At 41.7% G+C, this 11,749-nt stretch overlaps 1 protein-coding gene and 1 non-coding gene across 2 annotated transcripts; both read left to right on the top strand.

Annotated features, from left to right (window-relative positions):
* Nucleotides 1–8,485: 8,485 nt before the first annotated feature.
* Nucleotides 8,486–10,926, top strand: LOC104596080 (tubulin beta-7 chain). Its single transcript, XM_010257097.3, has 4 exons — nucleotides 8,486–8,762; nucleotides 8,877–9,293; nucleotides 9,422–9,691; nucleotides 9,853–10,926. Exons 2-4 carry the CDS (start codon nucleotides 8,900–8,902, stop codon nucleotides 10,521–10,523), a joined length of 1,335 nt encoding a protein of 444 aa, XP_010255399.1. The 5' UTR covers nucleotides 8,486–8,762; nucleotides 8,877–8,899; the 3' UTR covers nucleotides 10,524–10,926.
* Nucleotides 10,927–11,030: 104 nt separating this feature from the next.
* On the top strand, nucleotides 11,031–11,102 carry TRNAC-GCA (transfer RNA cysteine (anticodon GCA)). The gene has a single exon. It is a non-coding gene; the product is annotated as a tRNA-Cys (tRNA).
* The last annotated feature ends 647 nt before the right edge of the window (nucleotides 11,103–11,749 follow it).

An 11,749-nucleotide genomic window follows, 5' to 3' on the forward strand; every position in this document is an offset into this window, starting at 1 on the left:
CGGATTGAAGCTAAGGGCATACAAGACTGTCTAACAGCTCCCACTTGCACTTAGGTCCAATCTGGTACAAGCCAGAGTCTCATACTATCCACGTGTTTCTCAAACACCTTCTGTGTCAGAGGCTTAGTCAATGGGTTTGCCACATTATCCGCTGATGCTACCTTCTGAATTAGGGCGTCCCCTCTACCAACGATCCATCGTAGTACGTGGTACTTCCTCTCGATGTGCTTTGACTTCGAGTGGGCCCGAGGCTCTTTAGCTTGGGCGATCGCTCCATTGTTGTCACACAACAACGGGATGGGTGATGTGCTGGACGGAATCACTCCCAATTCGTGTATGAATTTCTTCATCCACACGTCTTCCTTGGCAGCTTCACTTGCGGCAATGTACTTGGCCTCGGTTGTGGAATTTGCAGTGGACCCCTGTTTGCTGCTTTTCCAGCAAACAGCACACGATCCTATCGTAAAAACATACCCAGATGTAGACTTTCTATCATCTGGATCCGACTGGAAATCGGCATCAGTATACCCTAGAATTTGTAGTGAACTACCATCGAATACCAGACAAAACTCTTTTGTCCTTCGAAGGTATTTAAGTATGTTCTTTACAGCAGTCCAATGCTCCTGCCCTAGGCTGGCCTGGAATCTGCTTACCACACTCACCGCCTGAGCAATGTCCGGGCGAGTGCACAGCATGGCATACATGATGCTCCCTACAACTGAGGCATAGGGAACTTCTCTCATGCCCTCAATCTCCTCAGAAGTCTTGGGAGACATCTTCTTTGAGAGAGTGACTCCGTGCCTGAAAGGAACGTTTCCTTTCTTGGAGTTCTCCATGCTGTATCTTTTGACAATTTTGTCAATGTAAGCAGCCTGGGATAATCCAATTATCCGCTTCGATCTATCTCTATAAAGTCGAAGACCCAGTATATATGAAGCTTCTCCAAGATCTTTCAGGGAGAATTGCTGCGATAGTCATACCTTGACCGAAGTCAACATTCCTACATCATTCCCGATGAGTAGGATATCGTCCACGTACAACACCAAAAAGGTGATCTTATTCCCACTAGACTTCCTGTAAACACAGGGCTCATCCGGATTCTGCTCAAAGTCAAACGTTTTGACGGCAGAATCAAAACGGATGTTCTAACTCCTAGAAGCCTGCTTAAGTCCATATATGGATCTATTAAGTTTACATACCATGTGTTCCTGATCTGCGGTAATGAAGCCTTGTGGCTGCTGCATGTAGATATCCTCACTAAGATCTCCACTCAGGAACGCGGTTTTAACATCCATCTGCCTAATCTCGTAGTCATGGTATGCTGCTACAGCTAGAAGGATCTTAATGGATTTGAGCATGGCCACGGGCGAAAAGGTTTCCTCATAAACGATGCCTTCTTTTTGAGTATACCCTTTCGCCACCAATCGAGCTTTGTAGGTCTCAATCCTGCCATCGGGGCCCTTCTTCCTCTTATAGATCCACTAGCAACCAATTGCTTTTACCCCGGAGGGCGGATCTACTAAAGTCCAGACTTCATTGGTTTCCATCGAGTCCATTTCAGCTCTCATGGCCTCCACCCACTTCTAGGAATCTATGTCTAACATAGCTTCCGTGTAAGTTACAGGATCCTCCTCACTAGTCAAGGCTTCCACCAGGTAACTATCCTGGTCATAACCATATCAGACTGGTGGCCTGGATACCCGAGTGGATCTTCTAAGTTGGTCACTACTTGGAACTTGTGAGACATCTCCCACTGCTCCTGAGCTCTCCTCATCAAGAACTATTTCTTGACGATGGGTGTCCAGAATGTATTCGGTTTCTAAGAATTTGGTGTTTCAATTACAGAACACTTTCTGCTCACTTGAGTCATAGAATAGATAACCCACCGATTCTTTTGGGTTGCCTATAAATAGGCAACGACTGGTTCTGGATTCCAACTTGTCCGCAGTCGTTCTTTTAACGTGAGCAGGACAACCCCAAATCTTCAAGTGTCTTACACTTGGCTTCCTCCCGGTCCATAATTCATATGGAGTCTTCGGAACTGATTTGGTTGGAACCCGATTTAGCACGTAAATAGCAGTCTCTAATGCATATCCCCAAAAGGATGTGGGTAATACTGAACGTACGAGAAGTGACCGGACCATGTCCAACAAGGTCCTATTCCTCCTCTCTGAAACACCGTTGAGTTGAGGTGTGGCAGGAGGAGCTAATTGTGACACTATCCCGTTGACCTTCAAATAGTCCCTGAATTCGTCAGAGAGATACTCGCCACCTCGATCCGATCGAAGGGCCTTAATTTCTCTCCCTAACTGTTTCTCAACTTCCTATTTGAACTCTTTGAACTTTTCAAAGGATTCAGACTTGTGTCTCATTAGGTACACGTAACCATATCGTGAAAAATCATCTGTAAAGGTGATGAAATACACGTGTTGATTCTGTGTCCTAACACTCAAGGGACCACATACATCAGTATGTATTAGGTCAAGTGTGCCTGCACATCTTTCAGGCTTACCGTCAAATGGCCGCTTAGTCATCTTACCTTGGAGGCAAGGCTCACAAGTGGGAAGATTTTCTACGGTTAGAAAATCCAAATGACCATCCTTTACCAGCCTTGTGATTCGGTCAACACCGATATGGCCAAGTCGGTAATGCCAGAGGCATGTGGGATTTACTGTATCACGAGTCCTTTTCTTGTGATTTTCGACCGACGTAGTTTTGGTTAAGTTAGTTTCCAAAGAAGGATGTAGAACATAGAGACCATTCTCTAGTTCCCCGCATGCGATGAATTTGTTATTCCGTTTAACAGTAATCATATTACTAAAATAAACAGTATATCCATCAGCACACAGTTTAGAAACATAAATTAAATTTCTTTTTAAGTTCTGTACATAAAGACAATCTTTAAGTACAAAAACCCCTTCTCTAAAGACTAATTCTACGGTTCCTATTGCCGCAGCTGCAACACTTGCAGTCATTCCCAAGAATAGTGTCACTTCGCCTTCACTCAATCTTCTACTAACTTTGAACCCCTGCAGTGAGTTACACGCATGAGTTGAAGCCCCGGAGTCAACACACCAGAACACAGAAGTAACTAACATATTAGTTTCTATGGCACAAGTTTCGACGTTACCTTTCTTAGATTCCAGGTAGGCAGGACAGCTCCTCTTCCAGTGGCCGGTCTGCTTGCAGAAGTGACAGACATCAGATGCCTTGTTCTTCTTCTGCTTCTTGGGCTTGGCAGCTTTCTTCCGGGGCTTCTTTGCCTTTCTCTTTTTCTTGCCCGATTTGTTAGCTTCAGCAAGCATAACCACAGGCTCATCCTTTTTGAGTAGATCCTCGGCCCTCTGCAACATATTGCTGAGTTCATGGATGCTGACATTCAGCTTATTCATGTTGTAGTTCATTGTGAACGCATTGAAGGAAGAGGGCAAAGAATTCAGGATGGCATCCACTTGCATACCAAGATCTAGCCCGGATCCAAGGGCTTCAAGTTCGTTAATGTAGCCCATCATCTGGAGACAATGGTCATGAACTTTTTGCCCTTTGGACATCTGCGTGGTCATGAACAGTTTTAGGACCTTCTGTCGAGTAGAACGGTTCTGCTCTTCATACATTGTCTTTAGACTGTCCAATATGTCCTTGGCTAGTTCGATCTGATCGAACTGCCTCTATATTGAGTTGTCCAGTGAGGCAATGACAAAGCAGTGGGATAGAGAGTTCCTATCCTCCCAATCTTGGTAGTCCCTCCTACGGGCCTCAGAAGCCCTATCACCCGGACGCTCCGGGGCAGGATTTTTCACCACCTTATCTAACTTTTCGGAAGTTAGGACCAGCATAAGATTTCTGTACCAGTCGGCATAGTTTGGGCCCTTAAGCTTGTTATCGTCTAGAAGCTTTGCGAATTGACCGTTTGCCATTTTCTGATAAAACATCAAAGACGTTAGTCCACAACCTTAGTTTGATTCATGTTACCTACATAGATATGGTTTTTAATCTATGTTCCATTTCCATTTGTTCATCTCTGAGATTTCCCTCCTTTCTCAGTGACGGAGATGACGAAATGTCTCTGGAAATGTAAGAAATCACATAGGGTGCGTGGGGCCAACTGTTTCAGCTGCATAACCCCACCACCTTTCTGCGATGGATCACATCCACTCATCAAATGAGTTTCCCTTTGGCCTCTGTCAGACAAGGTTCATAGCCGTTTTCAGGTAAACCCTTATATCCAGTGAGTACTCACCCATCATATTCAGGTTACACCAAGGTACCGTGAGAGAGTTCCCATTTTCTGGTGAAGCCCCTCCCACATCGGTCTATGACGCCCCTATCATCTTATGAAACACTCTGACATACCCAATAGCAAATGGATTGCCCAATTTTATGGTGTGTTTCCTCATTACTGAAGGACCCATCATTGTGCTAATGACGGAAGACCTTTAGAGAGTCCATCATATGAATCTCCCTATCACATGCACTCATATTTGCTGGAGGGAACAAAATTACGCCCTAGTTCTGATTTTAGGTCAAATCAAAGTGGCTCCCACTGACTTTCATAAAGTCAGTTTTCTAGTGGGCCTTAAGCGGCTAGGGTTTTCGTACGCATCCCTTTTCAGGGTTGTGGGGCCCACCATGTAAGGAGAGGTCATCCAATGACCTTAAGGGACACCATGGCAATGATGTGTATTCAGCCATGGTGCACGCAAGAGCCACTAACGAGTCATCATGGGCCAAGTGCTTGTGGCCCATAGTCGCAGCACATCAAACATCCAAACATCACATGCAAAGGAAGAATTGATCCAATCAATTAACTGTTGTAAAGCCCATTGAACAGCCCATTTAAAATCCATAACATTAACAATTAATGTCGACTAGGTGTATGGGCTGAATCGCAGTCAGCAGTTCGGGCCATACAATTTTTCTCACAAGAGTGGGCTTTTGCAATTTTAACCTTTTAAAACTGGGCTTTACAGGTGGGCCGAATTAATCCCTGTAATTGAACATCAGATTTGGAACAGCAAGTGTGAGAAAAATTGGACTTAAAATAGTCCCCTTCGAACCCTAGATTTGGTCCAAACAATTTTGGTCCAATCTAGTCCGAAATTGTCCGAAACTGATTTTCAATTCAAGAGTTAATTCATGAAAGATTTGAAATTAACAATTTTAATTTTAGACAATCACAAATCAAATGTAGATTGTTCGCACCACCTGCAAAATAAAAGTTAATCACTAGGGTTGCAGTTTCACAATATGCAAATCGCAGAAAGCGAATTCTCCATCTGCAAATTTCCAGCGCCGCCTTCTTCTTCCTTCTTCTTTAATCAAGAAAATAAAAAAATTACAGAAATCCTATTTCTATTAATTAATTACATTCTTGATCAAATCTTATACATTCAGTCTAGAAAATAAAAAAAAAAATTATTTACAGACCGAATTAAATAAAATAAATGAATAAAAAGGAAAAAGGGTGCGCAGACCATCTACACCAAATCTGCACTACGATCTCCAGGTTCGAACAGTCCATTAAATCAAAATAAATAAAGAAAAGTTCTAAATAAATTTTGGATTTAACAAAAATTAATTTCAGATCAATCGCCCTTAACAAGAAACAGTTTCTTGAAATAAAGAAAACAATCTGTGCAAATCTTGGCAGAACATCTTTTGTTCATCTGCGCAGGTTCAGATATGATTTTCTTTTGGTTCAAGATTCGAACCTATGGCTCTGATACCACTGAAAGAATGGTAGGATCCATCTAATGGACGCCATAAAGATTGCGGAATGGGTGGGCGAATTTCATAAATTTTCCCACCTTCTCCCAACTGGGAATCGTATTCCCTACATTTAGAATACAATATTCAATGATCCAACTTGAACCATAATTGAACTAGATCTGAACCAAAAAGGGAAGGGAGGAATTATATCTGATCCAGAGAAGCAGTATCTCCCAAAGTCAGTGTTCACGCCCAAAGAGGACACCAAGATCTACACCTGCTGAAGATGACACAGCTATAGTGGAACGGAACTAGCAAAGTGCGTCCTACACACTGGATCCTTCTCAAGAATCCTCTGGAATTCTCAGACTGTCTCAACATACCCAGGTTTTGATCCCCGCTAAGGATCTCACTGATTGGCATATCAAAGACAGCCCGATCCGACACTTAGTGAAGTGTCATAATCGAGTCTAGGGGTCAGGTGTAACTTTCCAGTTTTGCCCATCTGTCTCCAAGGTCCAGGGCAATACTGGAAATCTGGTCCGGTTCAAGGATTCGAGTAATCCCATACTGCATGTGCCTTGGGTCTTACCCTGGTGGTCGAGGCAGGCCATCCCAACACTTGGTGGCACACCAGTATCAACCTTGGCAGGATAAACCTCCCCAAACTTATCCAATGGCTGTGAACATTTAAAACTAACACGAGTCTCAATAAGTGTCCAATTTTACGGTCTTGCACAGAATTATACCAAACAACATGAATCAAACACACTTTATTTATTTATACTAAATATCAAAAGTACATCAAATCAGATTGAAGCTAAGGACATACAAGACTGTCTAACAACAAGAATATCCAACTCGTGAATGGCTGACTTATTACTTGATTTGTTCATTAGAGTTTTGAAAGGACTTTGAACCCTTTAAAAGTAATGACACTTTTACGTATCAGAATTCAGAAAGGGATCATTCGTTCCGGTTGAACCCCATTCAACCGGTGGTCTGATCTGGTTTTCAAAACATTGTTAAAACGAAGGGATTATCATTTGATATTCTTTTCTTCTCACTCAAATAATGGGTGGGCTGTTGCTGTAGAGTGTGAAGGGAAATTCCGAATATCAGAGAATCTAATTTAGGTAGATACAGCTAGCTAATTTACTTTTCTTAATTTGTGTTTTTTAAATACCCATCTCTGCGACTTGAAAGCAATATTCTAACAACATTATTTGTACACCCAATACCCAATTTTGTCTTTATCGTTAAATAATATAGAACACTATATACCTGTTGGTAACAGTTGAAGTGGCTGAACTGAATGATTTACTGCTTTGTCTTTTAGGCTGTGTTTGGTCTGAAAGAACGCAAGAAAGAAACACAAAGTTGAGGGAACACTCTTAAGTCTTAACAAATTAAATTTTGTGAAATTCGGATTCCTTATTAATGTTACCTGAAGTTGGGTTGAGTGCCATCCCAAATGGCCACTCAGCTCTCTATTTTTTCTATTTGCCTTTCAGATTTGTTAAGGATAAAGTTGCATGCAATCACAAGCAGAAAAAAGAAGCAATGGCTATGGACAAGGAAAATAATTGACTTTTTGCAAAGAGAGATCAGATGGGATTGGACCCACTTGCCATTCGGTTGACCTGACCCCACACAGGAAATTAGTCTAGGTGAAAGACCAGTCTCATAATCTGATGCAGTGCAGGCAACCATGCATGTGGATCATGGTTTTGAGAAGTCCAACACATTAGGGCTACATTTGGTTGCATGTAGAATGAAGGAAAACCAGTGGTTTTCTGAAAATTGGTAGTTCACAATGTTTGTTGCACCTAAGATGACTGAAAAGCGAGGACTGCAGGTTGTAGGGAAACTGTTTTCCAAATACAGGTTGGTATGGTATTCCCCATGTATTTATTATATAACTATTCAAGTTTGTTTTTGTTTTTTTAAATTGACAGTCCAAAAATAGGAACTGTATTTGATGGTTCTGCTGATAATCTACTCGTGGTGCCGACACATTTTCCACATCGGATGATGGATATTGATCTGATGATAATCCACTTGTGGCACCAATTATAACTTCCTAATATTTGTTCTAATTAATTCCATTTATATAAGCCAAAAGGATTGATAAAGAAGTAAATAAACAGAGAAAATAAATGAATATGAGGGCCCAACAATAATATAATATACGGTGAGAAGGAAAGGATAGAGAGAGAGTGTGCATCGGATTCCAACACCTAACAGACAAGAAACCCTGGTTGAGGAATAATTAATTGATGAAAAAACGCTTATCACATTATTTCAGCAATACTTATAAGGTTATATTACAACACAGTGGTATGTACCTAAATAATTTTCTCTTAGTTACACTGACACCCCTCTTTACAGTTAAGTCTTTCCATGGAATTTTAGAATAATAACTAGTAGATTTATTGATGAATTTACTTCGCTTTGCTATAAATCTATAGTAATAATAATCAATATGTCAAAGTCGATCGAACCCATCTATTCCAATATGTATATATCGAAAGGCTGAGTTTATTCCATCAATTCAGATTGAAGAAGACATAAGAGGGGACATATTCTAATTAAATATGAAAATTAATTGAGAAGATGGGGTAAGGATAAATTATATTGGTGTATAAGTTGAGGTTGATGAGGGTGAAATGTGAATGAGCCCCCTGTCCACACATGACTTATTGGTAGGTTGGTTAGTTGGTATGGACCTCGTTGTCTCCTTCCATATCCAGCTCAAAATCCTTGTTGGGATTTGACATGGCCACGACCTCAATGAAATTAATCAATTATTACTAACATCTCTCTCTCATATAGATGGAGAGTTAGAGAGAGAAAATATCAGTACGATCAATCTTCAAATTAATCTTATCCCCTCTAGCTCACGAACTACAAAAAGCCCATCTTCATTTCAAGCTTTGTTATCTTTTCGATCTGTTCCCTCTATCTGTCTTCAATTCACTAAGCATATATATAGATCAGATCCCTAGCAACATTCACTTAGCTTAATTAGTCCATCGTTTGTATTCCTAAAGGTAGCTAGCTAGCTAGCTAGATTTCCATGATCCATCTTGTTGTTGTGGTTGTTGTTTATCAAAAATTGACAACAATATAATGTAATCTTTTCATGTATGAATTAATTTTTGCAGTGCAACTGATCCAACTGTGGAAGATGAGAGAAATTCTGCACATCCAAGCCGGACAATGCGGCAACCAAATCGGTGGCAAGTTCTGGGAGGTTGTGTGCGATGAACACGGCATTGATGCCAAGGGAAAATACGTTGGCAATTCGAGGCTTCAACAAGAGAGGGTGAATGTTTACTTCAATGAAGCCAGCGGAGGGCGGTACGTCCCCAGAGCTGTTCTAATGGATCTTGAGCCAGGCACCATGGATAGCTTGAGGACAGGACCTATTGGCCAAATCTTCCGGCCGGACAACTTCGTTTTCGGACAAAATGGAGCTGGTAACAATTGGGCCAAGGGCCATTACACTGAAGGCGCCGAGTTGATCGACTCAGTTCTCGATGTTGTTCGTAAAGAGGCTGAGAATTGTGATTGTTTGCAAGGTACTAACGATATAACCTAAGCTCATTACGTACACCATCACCACTACTCTGATGATCAATTACGTACAGTAGTAGTCCACAGCTCCTGGACTGGAATATTGATGATTATGTGCATGGATGCACTGCAGGCTTCCAGGTTTGCCATTCCCTCGGCGGTGGAACCGGTTCGGGGATGGGGACGCTGTTGATATCGAAGATCAGGGAAGAATATCCCGATCGGATGATGCTCACATTCTCGGTCTTCCCTTCGCCTAAGGTCTCCGACACCGTGGTGGAGCCGTACAATGCAACCTTGTCTGTACACCAATTGGTGGAGAACGCCGATGAGTGCATGGTCCTTGACAACGAAGCCCTCTATGACATCTGCTTCCGAACTCTCAAGCTCACAAATCCCAGCTGTAAGTTGCTAGTTTGCTCTCTCTCTCTCTCTCTCTCTCTCTGAAGTGTATGACAGAGAGAGGAAGGCAGAACAGAACAGCCATATTTTTGGGTTGGCCCTTCGATCCCCTCTTTAATTTCTAAATACTAATGTGAGTGCATTCTGCGTTTCATTATTCAGTCGGCGACCTGAACCATCTGATCTCAACTACCATGAGTGGAGTGACTTGCTGCCTCCGATTCCCTGGTCAACTCAACTCCGATCTCCGGAAATTAGCCGTCAACCTCATTCCCTTCCCACGTCTTCACTTCTTCATGGTTGGATTTGCACCGTTAACGTCCCGCGGGTCTCAACAGTACCGAGCCCTGACCATCCCTGAGCTCACCCAACAGATGTGGGATGCCAAGAACATGATGTGCGCCGCTGACCCGCGCCATGGCCGGTACCTCACCGCTTCGGCGATGTTCCGAGGCAAGATGAGCACAAAAGAGGTCGATGAGCAAATGATAAATGTCCAAAACAAGAACTCTTCTTACTTCGTTGAGTGGATCCCGAACAATGTGAAATCAAGCGTCTGTGACATCCCCCCAACGGGGTTGTCGATGTCGTCGACGTTCGTCGGGAATTCAACGTCAATCCAAGAGATGTTCCGACGTGTTTCGGAGCAATTCACGGTGATGTTCCGTAGGAAGGCCTTCTTACACTGGTACACCGGAGAGGGAATGGATGAGATGGAGTTCACTGAAGCCGAGAGTAACATGAACGATTTGGTATCTGAGTACCAGCAGTACCAAGAGGCTGTTGTTGGGGAGGAGGAAGATGAGTATGACGAGGAGGCGGTGGAGAATTAGGAGGAGAGGCGGAGAACTTCGGTGGCGTCGGATATCCAGAAGAGAAGAAAAAAGAAAAAGGGTGTTGATTATTGATACGATTGGTGTTTGTTATGGGCGAAAATAAGGCGACTGAGCTAGTAACAGTATTACAGTAACAGTGCTTCTCTCTCTCTCTCTCTCTATATATATATATATCATCCCCATCCCCTCCCTTGAGAGTTGAGACAAGAGATTCTGAGAGTAGAGATTGTTTGTCTGTATGCATAAAATTAGAGAATTTTTAGGTGTAAATTATCCCTTCTCAGTTCACACTTTGTGTGGCTCTGAACGAGCTTTGTTTGCATTTGTTTTGTCTTGTCTGATATTCGTCCTTCAAAGTTTAAAGCTTATTGATTTGGTTGCAGAATCCATTATCTGTAAATCTCAGCGGAATCCGTTATTTATTTATTTTTCGGAATTTGCGGAATCCATTAAATTCGGCATGTAAATGGTTAAGTTTCAAAAATTTGACACCCTTTGCAACTTGGGTCCATAGCTCAGTGGTAGAGCATTTGACTGCAGATCAAGAGGTCACCGGTTCGAACCCGGTTGGGCCCTTCATTTTTATTTCCGTGATAATTCTCCTTCTCCTTGTTCTTTTACAAAGGGGATCTTTTAATTTTCTCTTTCTTTTTTTTCCGCAAGAATCAAGGCTCACTTTTTGAAGTTAATTCATCATTCATGGACCAAACAAATTCGCCAGGTCCCTTTTTTTCTATAATCTTTTCTTTTTACAAATCTCTAACTTTTCTTTTTCTGGTGATAAAGAAAGAATTTTCAAGCTGCTAGACCTTTTAGATAAAAACTTTGTTTTTATTGCAATTACATCAAAAGATTCAAAACAAATTAGAAGGGTGAAAAACAAAATTATTACCTTTTTATTTCTTTTCTTTATTATTATTTTTTTTGTTCAACTTTTCAAGGCTCAGTTTTCCGAAGTAAAATCGTGAAGTTCAATTTTTATTTTTTTTCTTTTTGTAACATTTTTTGGCTTACTTTTATAGTTTTATTTTTACTTGTTGACTAGAGATTTTACTCACTTTGGGGAGTAAATTTTTCTTTGATAAAAATATACTCGCTGTAAAATGAAATTTTTACAGGCACTCGAGACCCCAATATAGGCCCGCCCAATGTGGGATTCACATATAGAATACCAATTATAAGACCAAAATGCTGGTCCACAATAGCACCCACATATGAGACCA

This window comes from Nelumbo nucifera, chromosome 1 (assembly GCF_055504915.1).
Source record: "Nelumbo nucifera cultivar China Antique chromosome 1, China Antique-T2T, whole genome shotgun sequence".
NCBI classification, from domain to species: Eukaryota; Viridiplantae; Streptophyta; class Magnoliopsida; order Proteales; family Nelumbonaceae; genus Nelumbo; species Nelumbo nucifera.

Coding starts and splice junctions, on each gene's coding strand:
- LOC104596080 (XM_010257097.3), top strand. CDS start 8,900: ATGAGAGAAATTCTGCACATCCAAGCCGGACAATGCGGCAACCAAATC. Junction 9,294..9,421: donor GAATTGTGATTGTTTGCAAG/GTACTAACGATA, acceptor GATGCACTGCAG/GCTTCCAGGTTTGCCATTCC. Junction 9,692..9,852: donor CAAGCTCACAAATCCCAGCT/GTAAGTTGCTAG, acceptor TTCATTATTCAG/TCGGCGACCTGAACCATCTG.